The 17,424-nt window shown below is 44.4% G+C and overlaps 1 protein-coding gene across 6 annotated transcripts in view; it reads right to left on the reverse strand.

Moving 5' to 3' along the window:
- MKX (mohawk homeobox) overlaps positions 1-9,158 on the reverse strand; it is a 63,230-nt gene extending 54,072 nt beyond the window's left edge. For 2 of the 6 annotated variants that reach the window (XM_084620417.1, XM_084620422.1), the window contains exons 1-3: positions 8,217-8,360; positions 5,434-5,725; positions 2,535-2,694 (exon numbers count right to left, since the gene is read on the reverse strand). In XM_084620417.1, coding sequence (XP_084476543.1) covers positions 2,535-2,694; positions 5,434-5,615 — 342 coding nt within the window. In that variant the 5' untranslated portion in view covers positions 5,616-5,725; positions 8,217-8,360. The other 4 variants (XM_084620419.1, XM_084620421.1, XM_084620420.1 and 1 more) reach the window with 4 other exon arrangements.
- Positions 9,159-17,424: the final 8,266 nt, after the last annotated feature.

Consider the following 17,424-nt stretch of genomic DNA (forward strand, 5'->3'; position numbering starts at 1 on the left):
TTGATCTGGATTCCAGTCTTGTTCTTTTTTGGCATTTGAAAAGCATATATGGGATACTGTTGTTTTATTCTTCCAGGCGCAGGAATTACTGTGGAAGCCAGACATATATATTTATCTCTCATACAGATGCTATGGTACTTCTGGATTAAAAGAATACTACACCTGAATTATGGGAAAAACAGATGGAGTTTCTCTTTGATCTTGTGCTTCTGTAAATTAAGATAATAACTGATTTACATGATTCTTTAAAATGTGATTTTCACATAAAATGCCTAGGCCAAATTCAACCCCAGTGTAACTCTGGTGAAGTCAATGGCCAGGGATTAATTTAGCTCTATATTATTCTTTTACTCTGCATCCTACTTAGAATATAAATTCTGTGGAACAGGGGCCATGTCTCACTCCATGTTTGTACAGCATCTATCACAAGAAGCCAGAGCCTGATTAGGGCTTGTGATTGCTACTATTATGTAACTATTAAATAATAGCAATCCAGTACAGTTTGCTTTATACAGTTAATCTGTGGCACTTCTAAAGAAAAACAGACAAACTTCTCTAATATACCAGCTATGTGAAATGATATTTTCTCCACACATGTATTCTGAAAATATTTTAAGTCTCATGTAAAAATACAGAAATGTTCTAAAGGTGCAGACCAATAATAGTCATATCAAGCTGTTGTAAGTTATAGATAGTGCTATGTAATGACATTTAAAAAGTCAGAGTGATCCTTTCATATCTATTTTTAAAAATTCAGATAAGTTGTTTCAACTATATCTTCCAGTTATAAATGGCATTTTCCAGGATGTAAATATTATTTTGGTCAAAGCTATGTTGCATTCACTAGTGCATTCAGTTCACACACATACTAAAGAGGTACTCTCTTCCAAGTACAGTTCATAGTACAGTCTTCTTTGAGGGAACATGCAAACTAATATTGGATTCCTATCTCCTTCCTACTTTTCTAATATTTGATGATATTTTCTACATGGATATAATCTGCTAAGTGGCACACAGTGGAGTACTGAGGTCCTGACCCTACAGAGACATACACACCTGCTTATCTTTATGCACCATGATGAATAGTCTTACTACAGTCAAGAAAATCATTCATAGTGTATAAGTCTTTGCAGGATCAGAGCCTGAGATAGCACCACCCCACAGCTGATACCATGTAATGCCATCATCTAACAGATGGTGCCAGATGAAAAAAGAAAATATAAGGAAGTAAGATTTACAAATCCTTGGAAACCAATCCTATACTCCTTTCTCTTGACACAACCTTCACGAATTTCAGTAGGAGTTTTGCCCAGGTAAGTAAAACCAGATAGGCTTCCATATCTATCGAGATCTTATAAAGATAATTTGTATATACAGTCTTGTGAAAATGGGAAAGTCAGAATCATTAGATGCAGGTACCCTTTGTGTGTAACGGGTGTAATACGTAGTAGTAGTGATCTCTGTAGTTAGGACTGGATAGCTCTTTCCATTCTATCCCATTTTCATATGGGAAATGAACAGCTACTCATCACTTTCTGAAACATTTGTCTTTTGTGCTAAAATCTTCCATGCTTAGTCGCTGCCTTAAGATGATTTTTTAAAGACTAAGCAAAATTGCTTTCATTAATGAGATGATTTAAAAAGTATACCCCTTTCTCACAAAAAAGGAATCTCTTGCAACTTGTGTTTTAACAGTTCTACCATCAGACTGGATGAAGTTAGAAAGTGCAAGTGTGGTAGGGAAATAGTCCTGTTTGAGAGGAAGTATTAATGGTTTGGTTCTGAATTAGTTAAACAAGTGCTTGGAGTCCTTGCCTCATTCTTTGTTCCTGAGACCTCTCCTGCCCCCAGCTAGACCTTTCAAGGTGTGCCTGGGCTGAGCCACGGACTTTGCAAGAGACATTTGTCCAGTCACTAAGGTGAGCACTGGTGTTAGAGAGGGGATAGCCAATTAGTTGCATAGTGAGGAAGGGGGGGGGGGTTCTTATTATATATTCCCGTAGCATTCGAGAGAGCGAGTCCATGCTATGGGCATTCTGTTTCAAAAGGTGTTACGCGCATGTGACCGTTTGTTCAGTGCACAACATCCACGGAACGCCAAGCTGCGGTGGCACGTGCAAGCTGAACCCCGCCCCCGTGCGTGTGCCGCGTGTGTGCACCTTACAACGGGGTCTTCAATTAGGTGGCCACTTCGCGTTTTCAAATCGGCCAATATAAACCGCACCCGAACTAGAGTATTTAGTCACGCCTCCTTAACCGTCTCCTGGTGAGGGTTTTGTGGGTGCCTGCTGCCTGTGTGTCAAATATTTCGGATACTGTCCGAATACTAAGGAGAGGGTCACACCCAGCCGGAGTCAGGACTTCAGCTCCCTGTCAGCACCGGAATACGTGGCCCTACACTTACACCCCACGGACAGTGTCACCCGAGGGAGGCTGGCGCCCGGCGGCTGCGCAAAGCCAGCGGAGGGATGCCGCCGGTCCCTGATGTTGGCTGCTTCCGCCGACAGTGCGCGGGGCGGGAGGCGCGGGGTTACCTGCACCAGGGTCATCTGGGAGCCGAGGGCCAGCAGGATCTTCTCGGTCTTGGTGGGGTAGGGGTTGTCGCGGTGCTTGTACAGCCACTGCTTGAGCGGCCGGGCCATGTCCTGCAGCGCCTGCCGCTTGTGCCGCACCTTCCCGCCGCTCTGCCGGGCCCTGCACGGGGAGAGAGCGGCCCGGCCGGTTAGTAACTCGCGGGGCGCCCTCTGCAGCCTCCCTCCCTGCGCCCGGCTCCACAGCGATGGCTGCGGCCCAGGGGCCCCGGAGCCGGAGTTCACTGCCTGAGAGCGGAGCACGCGCTGTGTGCACACGTGCGTATCCCACCGCACCACTACACCACGCGAGCTGTAGCTCTAGACACGTGTGTGTGCACACGCCGCACTGTGCAGTACAACTAGCGGCAGGGGCGGGTGCAGCTACACAATCTATAAACCCACCCCCGCGCGGTGTCTTCTTCGTGTGTGAACCTTAACATACTGTACAGGTAGAGTACGTATGCTTTGTGGGGGTGCAACACACGGGGACCCATGCACACCACTGCACGTGCGTGCCATATGTTTGCAGCAAAGGTCCTACAGCACATTCTGGCAAAACAAACGAGCGAAAAACCCCATTCCACTTCATCATGGTTTTCTAGCATGAGTGAAATTAATCCCAAAGAATGATGACAACACTACGTAACAATACTTATGTTGACACCCAAAGAGTACTGTGTTCAGCAGCCTCCGTGTCTGTGGATTAAGACATGGGGCCAATTGCCCACAAGAAAATACAAATTGCATTCTACTACACCCACTACTGTGCTCTCCATATTGCAGTGTGAATGTTTGTCCGAAGAAACAAACTCCTTAGATTTCCACGACGAAGCAGGAAAATTGTGGAAGCGTTTCAGTGAGAAGCACAAGCAGAAGGCTGACCTTGGGACACTGAAGAGGGGAGGGAGGAATGTAAAACAGACAAAACAGAGATTGCAATAGAAAAATATTTAATGCCTGTCATAAAAACCCAGTGTCCTCCTAGAACATAAAAGAAAGGCGGTGGCAAAGGGCTACATATACCCGCGCTGAAGTATTAGATTGCTGAGTAACGTGAATCAACGACGTGTCTGGTACAAAATTAGCGTCCGTTATCAGGAGGTGTATGGTATTCGGCATCTGCAAATATTTTTGGTAGGTTTGTAATCGGCCTTTTCAGCAGGTTTGCGAGATCTAAGGAAGCCTCTGTCTTGAGCACATTTAGCGTTTGAAAATATTGCAGCACCCCTTCCCTGCCTAGTTTAAATCTTTTGTATCGCCACTAGAAATATGTTCTTCTGTACAACACTTTGGGAATGTACACTTAAAAATCTGGCTAATCTAACTGAGTTAATTTGCCAGTGATAGACAATCCATTCGCGCTACAACTTTAAGATGTTAAGCAGGTCCTGGTTCATTGGTGCACAAACCCTTGTTAAATCAAGAGGTCAGACAATCATCGTCTTGAAAACACACGTGTCATTTCCCAAATTTGCAGGCAAAAATCTCGGATTTGAAAACAACTAAAAGAGGAAAACGTGAAACTCTAGTTTAAAAGATTTAAAATGCTTAAGGAAATAAAGAGCAGAAACAATAAACCAAACGCAGAAGAACAAAAATACAATCGGATTAAAAATAGTCCAGGGTATGTTCCCAATGAAATGCCTGCTACATCGTTAGCGGCTGCTACAGGGAGCAGGAAGAAATGTGATTTTGGTGTTGTAGTTCCAGACTTTGTCGGTAGGTGTCGCTGTCCGGCCTCGCCAGCTTTCTCCCATATTTTCCGGATTCTTTCGCCTGTTTCCCGGTCTTTTAAAATACTTTATTTAAATCTATGTCTGAGTCGGCTGGTAATAACATTTTGATGAAACATAATCTCTGCCCTACCAACCAGCACTGCAGTTAAAAGTATGAGCTGATGCAATCTTTAAGGTGGAAATTCAGCAATAAAGCTCTTCAGCATTTTTCGTTTTCCTTATCTCTTTTAATGCCTTAATCCTTAATTTCTAAATTTAACCAAAGATTTATCACAACAACACTACAAAGTATATTTTATTAGACTTTTAAACTAACAAAACTTATTATTTCCCCTCCTCCCACACCACCTCCCTTTTCACCTGTTCCAGAACAAACATTAAACATCTGATGTTTTATCGCCAGGTGGATTTTTAGCACAGCTCTGTGTCTAATACCAATATTCCCGGTCTTTGAAGGGCTTTAATGAAAGCGTGATTATTTTAAAATCCTCTTGCAAACATTGTAACAAAACATAAAGTTCATTTTCTTTAGCTCAGCTTGTAAACTTAAAGCAAAAACAAATTTGTAGACAGTTTGATTTACACGGTTAGACTTTCTTAAGGCTCCATTTGCTAAAAAGATCTCAAGATATCACTTCCTAGAGCTCGTGTTTTATAGCTGCCCTATCTGGCTGATTTGATATAATGCCATGGAAAGGATCATTTATAGAGGGCTTTCCTTCTTGCTGGTCTGTTATTGCGTTAATTGTTGTTAACAATTGTTAAATGTTGTTATTGAGTTAATATTTTAAAACAAACAGTATAAAGACTTATTTTACCCCTTTTTGTATTTGTATTTTTAAAAAGCAGGAGATAAGTAATCCAAAACAGAAGTACACTCTTTCACACATTCCAGTAAAACAAGATTGACACTGCATTATCTGCTACAGGAATTTCCACTATCCATGGCTGTGGAATTGGAATCTCAAGAGATTAAGGATTAAAAAACATATTTACAATCACCAGTCAAACAATAGTTTGACACCGCTAGATTCAACACACACCGCGCTTGCTTCGCTAGGTTCTGTTGTTATGTAGCGCTGCAAGAGTAACACAAATTACAGTGATCAGAATGAGGGCCATACCCTGTCCGCCTGTTCCGAAGACTGAGGTTGTCTTTAATTGAAGGGCTGTCGGGGATGTGGACTTCGGGGTGCTGTGGGCTGTCAATGACCCCCAGGTAAGGCCGGCTGTTACTTTCCCTTTCTTTGGCGTTTTCCTCAAAAAGCACTTGGCTGTTGAATTTGTTAAAGACTACGGTGTTCATGGTGCGGGGGAGGGCTGGTGGTCGGCTGCAATCTGCCTGGTTCTTCAGTTGCAGCAGACTCTGGTAAGTGGGAAACTTGCCGCTTGGATGTCCAGATGACTCGGTTTGTGCTGGAAAGAAGAAGCATCGGGTTACTCGAGGAAATCAGTCATATCACAGTAATTATTTAAACACGAGAAACATCAAGGCGAACTTGGCAGGGAAGGAGCTTTCTGCCGCTGCTTTTGCTGCACACGGTTCACTACAGAGCTCCATGTCCAGTCTGAATTGTTGCCCAGGTTGTGAAGCTGCTCTTTGTGTGTGAGAGCCAGTGTGTGTGGTGGGTGTGTGCACAGCTCCGTTCTATGTCCCTGATTCTCACTGGAATTCCTGCCCCATCATCTCTTCTCCTGCTCTCAAATCTCCCCCAGAGCCAGGGTTATCTAAAAGCCGTCGCCAGCCGCGGGGCTCCCCAGGGTGTCGCAACAGCCTGGAGCTTCCCCTCTCCGCTCCCTCTCCCCCCAAAGCAATAAAAAGAATCACCTCTGTAAACTCAGGATGGTAAATACCTTACAGGGGAATTAGATTCAAAACACAGAGAATTAAAACATTGTTTTAATTCCCGTAAAGCCTGAAGGCTCGCTTTTATACAGAGGTTACTCGCGAGGGAGATCTACAGCGCAGGGCTCGTTGCTAACTAAGCTCCGGAGCCACAAAGTCATCTCTTGGGAGCTCGGCGGTGTGCCCCGCTATCTGGAGCTGACAAAGGCTGGATTGTGGGGCACTCCGTCCAGACAGGACCCGAGATCCTCAAAACGCAAGCGCAGCCCGGGGGACAGAGCGCTCCGATCGCCCGGGAGCCTCACGCCGTGGGGACACGAGTGTTTCCCGAGTCACGGCGTGAGCGTGGGTAGAACACAGCGAGCCGCGCCCAGCGTCCGACCCGGGCGGGGGGCGGGGCGAGGCTTTAGGCTCCGAGGCGATCAGGCGGGGGGGCAGCTGAACCCAGCCTGGCCCGGGGCGTGGCAGCCATCGGTGCTGGAACTAGTGGTTGCCATTATAGGCCTGGTTTGCAGTTTGGGTCCATGGCTCCGGGCACCCCCCACTATACAAATTCTTCCAGCGCCCAGATGGCCGTGCCCAGAGGAGAAGGGCGGGAAAGGGAAGGGGTTACCAGCTTTGGTGTGTGGCCCAGTCTCTGGCTAATTGCACCCCCCACCTGGCACTAAGGTGAGCCTGGGCTATTTTTAAGACGCGGGAAGAGCTGCGGCAGGTAGCGCCGCTGGGCACCCTTTCCTTGCAACTCCCCAGGCTTATCCATGAGGCCGCGGTCCAGCCAGGCGGACGGCCTGGTCCGCTTCGCGCCATGAACTCGAACGACACGTTCTCGGAGAAAGGCGATGTTTTTTTCTTCTGGTGTCAAAGCCTGTTTGGCCGACCCCTGGGGCGATGGTAGGGAGAGTCCCGCGCGCTTTGTGTTTGTTTCCAAAGCTGTCCCCTGCGCATTGACTTCCTCCGCGACCCTCTCACTGTACCGCTCTTGTTTTCCAAAAGAACAGCCCCCTTCCCGCTGCTGCCGCCCCCCCCCCCCCCCAGCCACCCGCCCCGGGAACCTGCAGCCGGGCCAGCCCGCCCTCGCCAGTGGCTCCCGAGGTTGCTGCGCAGGGAAATGTTTAAGTTACTGTACACAGAAATTAAAAGACGGCCACTGTCAATATTTGCAAGGATGCCATTCAGACATTATTTGGCTGCTGCGTGTGAAATATGACTAGATGTCTGAATCCACTGGCCTGGGACGTGCACACTGCTCTGAGTGTGTGTTTGCACACAGATACACGTATTACAATTACACCGCTTCGGAGTTGCCACAGCTCCTCCTTGCTTCTTCTTTCGGAGCCTTTGGATCCCCACCATCCAAACTGCCCTTTAAACGCGGTAAAAGGATCCATCATCTGTTCTACCCTCACAGGGTTCATTTACCCATGTGCTTATTTTGCCTGGTCCCACTATGAATCACATTTGCTTTCCTGTCCTAACCCCCAACAGAAAGCAAAGGCGTTTCCATGATCCAGCCGACGTGTTTTCAGACATCGAGGGAGCAAACAACACAACTGAATCTAACAAGCCAACTCTTCTGACACGGATTTTAAACACAAACTATTTGCCAGGGCCTCTTAACGGCACAAAATTACTTGCTAACATAATCCATTGATGCCCGAGGCACAGGACCCAGGTGTACGTATCCAGCACAGCTAGCTCCATCCCGAGTTACAACCGTATCCCAGGACACAAGGATTTTGCTTCACTTCCCCAATAGGACCCTGCTTGTGCACATTCCAGAGCAAGCTACCGTGCTGTTGTCAGTCCCATCAGACAACACACAAACACACACACACACACACACGGGTGCATAACAACGCCGGAGAACCGAAACACGGGGAAACCACCCCCGCTCCCTCTCCAGCAGCCCGGGAGACGTGCTCGCGAGGGGCAGCAGCCAGAAAGCCGGTTCAGCCGGGGATCCTGCTCACACGGCAGCTCCGCAGCGGGTCAGAGCCTGCTCCAAGCCAGGCTGCAGAGCCGCGCCTGGCCGCCAGCCTCCGGGCGGCAAGGAGACAATACCTGATGCCGGCGGGCCCGCGGAGTCCGCTCGGTGGGGAATAATCCAGCTGGGTCCCTACTCCCCTTCCCACTGTGACTCCCGCCGCATGTTTGCTACACACACCGCCCGAGCTCTGACCACACCGACCGCGGCAGTCGCTCCTCTTTATTTACCGAGCAGGGGCCCCGGAACATGAATCCCGAAGCCTTCTCATGTTTCCCAGCTGCGGAGCTGAGCCTGCGAACATCCTCCCATTGCGCTATCCACCTTCCGGGGCCGTGCAGAGGGGAGGCTACCGGGCTCCGCGGCGATTCTCCTTGGCCTCAGGCTGCAGAGAGACCTGCCCGGCGGGAGCCTCCTGCTCCTTATTTTCTTCTGGTTTTGCTCCTAAAATCCCCGGAAAACCCGCCCTATCCCCCATTGCTTGCAAAGGAGCGAAGCCCCGCCGCGCTGCACGCCTGGCTCCTGGGCCCGGGGGACCTCTGGGGTCCTAGTTCTGTCAGCCCGTCCGGGGACAGGGTGTCTGTTGTGGGTCGGGCTCGGGCAGAGATTAAGCGGGGAAAGCCGGCGCATTCATCCCAGCCTGTGCTTGCTACCATCCAAACACCTTCAACACACAAGGTAACCCAGCAAGGTTTACCTGGCTGTTTGCTACGCAGGTGGAATCTGAACTCCTTCGGAGCAGAGGTGGGCAACCCTCCTACAACTGCCCGGGGCAGCGCCGGCCTGGTTAACCCGTTATTTTAGACCGACAGGCCGAGCAATAGCCAAGGAGACATCCGCTTTCTTCCTCTGCTTCTGTCCGCACAGGAAATGTTTTGCAGCTCCAGCTGGCCAACAGCTGCCCTAATGAGTGACATCACTTTGTGTCACTGTGATGTCACACTGTAATGTACAGGTAGATAAGTCAGGCTACCTGCTTAACAAGTAATACAAGCACGTTAAAATGGCCGCAAAATATGGATCGAAACCCTAATTTTAAAATTCATTAGATCGTTACGTATTCTAGGAGAATTGGTGGGGCAAGTGGGGTGGCCTTTCGCGAAGCAGAAACATTTAAGATATTCGAAGCAAAAAAATAAACAACTTGCCACTTTTTGAACAAAGTTTTTAAGGGCCGGTGTTTAAGGGCAGCTCTCAAAGTGCAAACTGCAGAGTTCAAACTCGGAGCTTTCCATCGTCCTTTTATTTTTGTTATCCTACACTTTTCCATCTTACCTTCCACTCTATGTTCGCATCAAGAGTAATGCATAATTAAAGACGCTGGCTGTTTTATGAATAGGAGGCATACTTTTAAAAAACGGAGCCTGTAAATTATATTCGACGGTACCTTTTAATCAGGGCAAACTGTTGCAGCCTTACTGAAAAGCATGCAACTCAGCGATTATTCACTGCCCTGGGTGAACTGTTTATGACGTGAAAGTATTATTATCATTGTATTCCAGTTAAACAAAACTCCAAAGCGAAACACTAGCTCAGGAAGGAAAAATGAAAAAAACTTCCGAAAGCTTTACTTTAGAGCAAGAGCTGGACAGAGCAAAATGAAAAGGCAATTTAGAAAGTGTTCATTTTCAAACATATTTTCCAGTTACCGCCTCCTTTCCTCTTTATAACACCGCTTGAACTGTAAAAATAATCCCGCAGAATAACACGTGGAATTATTTACACTTGACGGTACATAATTAGGTTGTAATTCCATGGTGGTGTTCTGTTACTAAACATAAATCACCAGGAGAAAGATTCTGACTGGTTTGCTAATGTCATCTGGGACCCCGAGGTAGAACTGTAGCCCGGAAATGGCATATAGACTGAGAGCAGATCACCGAAATGGATTTATGGATTTCACTGTACTGTGCTGGCGTCTGAAAGTTTTAATTAAACATGGTAAAGAATATTTAAACATTCTGTGTGTTGGGAGGAAAGACTATAGGCTTGACAATGATTTTTAAAATCGTGACTACATGACTTTTGATAATACAAAGAATTATGGTGCCCAATACAGTAATTCGATTTATGAATCTGGTAACATTTTTGTGGTTTCTTTATACACATGTCAATGCTAAAACGTTAACAATCCGTGCTCATTTTATTCCCAAGGAGTAGACCCATTTATTTCAGGGGATCTGACATGGTTTACCAAATAATTATGCGATTCATCTATCAGTTGTTTAGTAATCACACTAATGTGATTGTCACAATTAACAAGTGCATGTTCATAAACACGTGTGCCTGCATATTACATAATACTAAGAATAATGAATAATAATGTGGTTTGGATTTTAGGAAATCTCACTATCTTTGATCTGCTTTTGGAGGGCTTGCTTGTTTTCTCAATTTTTAAAAATGTAAATATGTTGTTAATCTTGCTAGTAAATCACTTTCTATTTTCAGGTCTGTACTAGAGGCATGTTGTGTACCTTAACTACTCATGTAAACTCACTGGAATATAGCTTTGTTATTTGATTTATAACTTATAATTATTCACTTGAACATGGTTTGCACATAAAAGGGGTGAAAGCTCACCAAGAAGCAGGATTAGACTTTATAATAATCCTATTTTTATTCTTTTTCTACAGACCTTGAATTTCATATAATAGCGAAATGAAAAACCAACAAAACCAATTTTGTCATGTAGCCTTTATCTACAAATGTCACCAAGGAGTAGGGTGACCAGACAGGAAATGTGAAAAATCGGGACAGGGAGTGGGGGGTAATAGGAGCCTATATAAGAAAAAGACCCAAAAATCAGGACTGTCCCTATAAAATCGGGACATCTGGTCACCCTTCCAAGGAGCTTTTGCCACACTTTAATTGTAAATAAAGTCTATGCACATTTGGTCCACTATTAAGAGCTGTAAAATAGAGATTTGGATAATACTGATACCTAGTTCATTCTGCAGGAGCTCCATAATGAAGTTGTGATAGGTTCTCAAGACTTCTTGTCCTGTATTATCATGGAGGTTATTAAATCAAAGTGAAGAGAAGCCCCACAAGTGACACTTTAATTCTACTTGTAACAAAGTTCTAAAACATTTTTAAAGCATGATTGTAAAACTAAGCAAAATATTTACTTCTAAGTTAAAGACTCACTTCCTTGTGTTTTGTAAAGATGCTGTTTTACTAAAGGCAAAATTCTTTCTAGTGGAATCATTTTTTCCATTAGTGCTTTCAAAAGAAATTCCTGTCATTTAGGCCACATCCCCAGTCATCAGCAAGTCTTCCAGAAACACACAGATGACAGAGTCAGGAGACTGAGTTCTGCTCTCCCAATTGGTCATATTAATCGATAGGTGGACAGCAGGTTAACAGAGAACAGCCTGTATGACTGATAGCAATAAAAAATATTTTTAAAAAATCAACATTTGGAAAGCGGTGCTGGAAAAATACCAACAGGCCCTGTAGGGAAAAATCTGCCAAACAGTGTGAAGGAACTGCAGGAGCAGTCGGCACCAAAATACCTTACAAGCCTTTAAAGTAGTGAGATCTACCAAATAATCACATGTAAATTTCACATACACTCTCGCCCTCCATATTTTATGTCTTAGACCAAATTTGAAAAGCTTTAATGAAAACAAGATTTCTATTTTCAGAGCATAACATTTAGAATGTGATACAGAATGTAGGCTTTATGTTTTTAATTAAGGGTTACTTACCCAACACTGCATGGAACAGTAAGTCCATAGCCGTTAACTGGGCAGCAAGCTCACCACTCAGTTCACTCACACTTCAGAATGTCCACAGAGGGATGGCAACAGTGATATTGTGTCTCAGAAATTATAAAAGATTACACAAACAACACCAGCAGTGAAATGTTAACTGTATCTAAGGGCAGAAATTCATAACAGGGTGGAATGACTGGGTGTTTTAGGCTATAGGTCAAACCCTGAACAATAGTTTTGAACTCAAAATGGGCATCTGTTACCTGGAGTCCCACTGAGAAGTTGATTCTATATTTAACGTAATTGGAAATTTCCATTCATGACTCAGGAATGACCCTTTTGGTGACTAGAGCACTTAACTGGAACCCAGAGAAGTGTCAGGAGGGCATTTTCCAGACATGTGTTACTCAGAATGGGCTCCAGAGGGCCTGAAAAAGGCACCATTGGCCTAATGATATTTCCCATTGGAAGCACCAGTAAGTGCAGGCTGGAGTTCAGAAGGTGATTTGCTTTAAAGGCTGAAATAATAGAAACCTCCAAATCACAAGCCCTCATGTGATACCAATGGCACTGAACAGGAAATGGTGAGTACTGGCTAGCCAAGACCATGGGAAATCCCACCTGCTGAGCAAGCTCCTGAGCACATTGAAATCTTGAAGAAAATTATTCAGCCTTCCTCCTTTTCTCTTTAATGCTGCTTTGAGAACCTTCTTTTTCAATGTTGTGGCAAGCTGAGGTCATGCTGAAGTTTCTAAGTGGTGGGTCTCAAAAACAGTTTTCCACTAATTCTTTCACTTTCAACCATATAATCCAATCCGAGGTCCACTTTTAGTCTAGCAATTTATATATACTTAAAATAAAAAGCTGATTTCAATGATCCTTCCCCTTCCACAAAATTTCACTCATATTACTCACTTTGAGTTACAAATTGTAAAATGTTATATTTCAAAAATATCACCTTCGACAAGATCCTGAAAGGTATTTAGGCACCTAATTCCCATTGATTTCAGTGGAAGTTTGGATCTGAATACCTTTAAGAATCTGGGCTCCTCTATATGTACAATTTCCTTTCAGCTGCAGATTCCTACACAGTTAACATATAGGTTTAAAATTCAAAGAATTTCCCTGTCTCATGCACACACACTGTGCTACTTGATTCTGGGTGGCTAAGAACTATCTTCCTGTATTTAAAGAGCCTAAAGCCCTCATGTAGGTGAGGGATTGTTTCGGATAATGTAACCAGAAGCCTTATTTACTCTCCTACACAGAACACGTGTTGACAAGTGTTGTTAACAATGATTGCCAATGAACCAGCACTGAACATGTTTCAGCTGTAAATGTAGAGAAGAAAAAACCTGGTTAACCAAATTAACTGAAATGGTGAGAAACTGGGTTTGCCCTTGTGTGACCCACGTTTAACACTTCAGTTACAATCACTCCCACTGCTACTGTTTGGTAATCTAGACAAGGGCTCAAGAGCAAAGGGATGACACTAAGTAAAGGTAAATTTAGGATATGTTTCCTAATAGTGAGGCCTCATTAGATTGGGAAATACTCTCACTGCATCCGATGAAGTGGGCTGTAGCTCACGGAAGCTTATGCTCAAATAAATTGGTTAGTCTCTAAGGTGCCACAAGTCCTCCTGTTCCTTTTGCAAATACAGACTAACACGGCTGCTACTCTGAAACCTCTCCTCCCAAAGGAACTGGTGGAAGCCTCATCTCTTGAGACACCTGAAATCAGACTGGATCAAGTTCTAGAAAATATACTGTCACAGGCACCATTTTTCCAAGTTGCCGGGGGGGGAGGGGGGAATGCTTGACTCCCCACTCCACCCCAGGCCGTGCACCCACTCCTCCCCTTCCCCCAAACCCCCATCTGGCCTCTTCTCGTCCCATTCCACCCCCTCCCCTGAGCGCACCCCCTCCCTCGCTCCTCCCTCTCCCCCCCACAGCACCTCCTGCACACTACTGAACAGCTGATCACCAGCAGGCAGGAAGTACTGGGGGGGGAGGGGTAAGAGCAGATCGGGGGGGATGAGGGGGGGCTGCCAGTGGGTGCTGAGCATCCACTATTTTTTTCCCGTGGGTGCTCCAGGGCTGGAGTCGGCGCCTGTGTATACTGTACCAAACAAAGGAAGCAAGCTTGCATTGGTAGGGAAATAGGCCACATAACCAAACTAACCTAGCCTAGTAGGTTATCACAAATGATCTCAACAACAACTTTTTTCCTGATGTGATCATGGTGGACAGAAGTCTAATACATAAGGAGAACAACTGTTTTATAGGTCCATTCGAAAATGCTAAGTCTGACTCTGTGGATATGACCAAATCCTTGGAAAAATATGTTCAGAGCCTCTAGGAGTTAAAGGGATATTAGCAGGGAAATGGGGGATCTCTGCAGTTTCATGAGGGATGTGAAGGATCCATCTGAAAAATAAGACAAAACCTTGCATTTTTCTTTTTACAGACATTGGACTAAAGGAATTAGTAAAAGGAGGATGATAAGTGGGAAACTATATTTGAAAAGTGAATAAACCAATATAATGCATGACTGTTTTTAAATTAACTTTCCTGCTGACTCTGTGGCCAGATGATATTGTTAAGCTGCTGGATAAGGGAATGTACAGCTCAAAGAAAAATGAAAAGGCAAAAAGACAAGATTGTCAATCTATGACATTGTGAAGACTGGCAGAATTAATTGTAAAACAATATAATGTGTTGTCCAATTTTAGTCAGACTAAATTCATTGAGAAACAAAGATTATATACCTAGCAGAGACTTGCTCTCAGAATAACTCACACAATTATTTCCTACCAGGAAAGACATTAATTTCAAAAAGATGGCCTTGAGTATGAAAACAACTGAAAGTAAGATGCTGCAAAATTAAATCTGGAAGAAATAGACAATGTCAGAAATGAAAGCTGAAAAGAAGAGCTGCCCCAGATTCTTTTAAAATGCAGGAGAGCACTTTGTGTTAAAATGGTATTAACTGGAAACATCGTGTGAGTGGTTTCAGATGTTTGACATATCAGAAAAGGACTCTGGAAGATCCTGCTTCCTTGTGATCGAGAGTTAACATTCACTCTACACCTAAGAAGAGAATGGTAGGCTCCCTGGATTACCTGGAAAAATGACAATCTAAGGCTGTTAATTTAGAATATTGTAATCACAGCAATGTGATGCCTCCAGTTTATTGCCCTTTCTGTCACGGATAGCATGGACCTCTGATGCATTCAAGCACCATTTTTCCTCTCACTTTATCCAGTAATTTATTCCGAGGTGGCCATCACTTCCCCACAGACAATAATGGACAATAAATAAAGATAACTCTTGCAAAATACGTAGTCCTTTTCATCCATAGATCTCAAAGGTGGATAAGCATTATTATCCCCATTTAGAATAGTAGATTAAAGCAAGAAGACTCAGAGACTTGATCAAGGTCATGTAACAAATCAATGGTAGATATAGGAAGAGGACCTTGGTCTGCTGATGCCCAGTGTGGTACCCTGGACCCAGCTGCCTCATTGTCTCAGGACAATGGCCAAGCTTAGAAAGCTTAGTGCTTTCTTTTTGGGCACCTCTTTTGGGCACTTCTTTTGTTCATTGCATTCCTCAAAGTTCCCATTCCCTGGACAAATTATAACAAAGCAAATCGTATGTGGATCTGATTCTACTCCACTGAAGCCAGTGTTTTCTTGGTACTGACTTCAATGCACACGGGGCAGACCTTGTGTGAGATGCACTGTGCTATTGCAAGACCCATTCTCTCCTTTTCTGATATGCACATTATGTTGTGAATGTATTTTGTTTTGAGGACAGCCATGCAGGCAAATAAAATCCATGCTTTTACTGAATGTTTGCTAGTGTTTTACTTGGAATTGCATCAGGCAGGGACAGTGGTATAACAAGTGTGTAATTATGGAGAAAATCAGATTGGCAAGCGATTCTGTGCAATGGTCACCAAGGCATTGTGTATTTCATATTCTTCTACTGGAATTCAATGTACAGTTACATTTGACAAGTTACGGAATAATTCAGTTCCAACTAATCCAGCATCTCAAATGGCAGATTACTTCCAGACGTTTCCAAAGTGATTGAGGATTTACTGGGGATTCACCATTAATTGGTATGTGCCACAATGCTAAAATTACCTACTGCTACTTTGAAAACTTAAGGTTAAATGTTTAACAGTCTATAACAATAAAAATTCATTTGCTTCATTTCAGACATCTGTGCAAAAAATAAATATCACACATCATTTTATTAAATTCACTAATATTTATTCTGGTTCCCAATCTAGTTTTACTGAAAGGGATAAAGTCAGATATTTGTAGGGTAACCTATACCACTGGCATGACTTCACCAATATAATAAATACAGTTGCCAAGCTAGCATTTTTAATAATCGAAAGCATTATAATGTTTCAAGTTGTGAGGGACTTTTGTTCAAGCCTGTCTTTTATACACAGGGAGAGACATATATGTTGGGGCTGGCCAGAAAACAACAATTCCAATTACCAAAAAAAAAATCAAGGTTTCAGTATTTTTCATTCCAATGTGGACCGGGACCTTTTGGGAATTTTTGTGAAAACAGCAGCACACAAAGCCAATAGGGCCTGAGCCTGGGATGTGGGAGATGCAATTCTAAATTCCTGCTCTGCCTGAGTCACATCTCCCATATCCAAGGGAAGTGCCCTAACCACCTGGCTATTCTGAGATGGTCTTTATAGCTATCGATATAAAAATTTTAGTCTACATGCTTGACACTTCATCTGTCCTCCATCTTCGTGGGACTTAGTCTACCGTTCCAAGCTCTTCAGCATCTTTAAATAGCTGCCATATTTATAATAGAACCAAACCAAAACCTGTAATAGGTGGATGGCTTATAAGAGTACTGATAGGCTTGAGGTGAAGATATGGGAGTGGAATTCATGAGGTCTTGGTTCAATTCCCAATTTGTGTTTGATCTTGGACAAATTGCAATCTCTGTGCCTTAGCTCTTCATCTACTACAAGGGGACAATAGTTGTTTCGTACTATGCTTTGACAGTGCCTAACACAGTATGTGCCAGATCATGGGTGGAGAACCTAGGTGCTACTGTAACATTAATAATACTGACAGAAAAATGTTTCCTCCTTCTTACTTTATACTGACAATATTCCTCTCCTGGTATCTGCCCACAATGTCTCAAGTTACTTACCCTCATCAAAAAGTTTGGGCAGTGTGAAGGGGCAGCTGCCCCTCATTGACTGGCAAAGGGTTAATAGCAGCCCTTGAAGTGGCTGCGCAGAACCCAGCCAACCAGATGCAGGCTTAGAAGCAGCCAATCAGGATCAGACTGGGCCCTATAAGAATGGCTGCAGGACAGAGAAGAGCTTAGTCTCTCCCTGGAGCTTGAGAGAGAAGGACTGGCTGCCTGTAGAGAGAAATGCCTGGGACAGAGCAGAGCCGAGCCGGGCCAGGCCAGGCCAGGCCAGGAGAGTAAGTGGAGCCCCAGCCTGGCTGGCTCCCAGATGGAGGCCTTGATACAGGGGCCAAGTAGGTGCTGGGGCTATGGGGAAGTGGCCC

Source organism: Lepidochelys olivacea, assembly GCF_965140295.1.
Source record: "Lepidochelys olivacea isolate rLepOli2 genome assembly, chromosome: 2".
NCBI lineage: Eukaryota > Metazoa > Chordata > Testudines > Cheloniidae > Lepidochelys > Lepidochelys olivacea.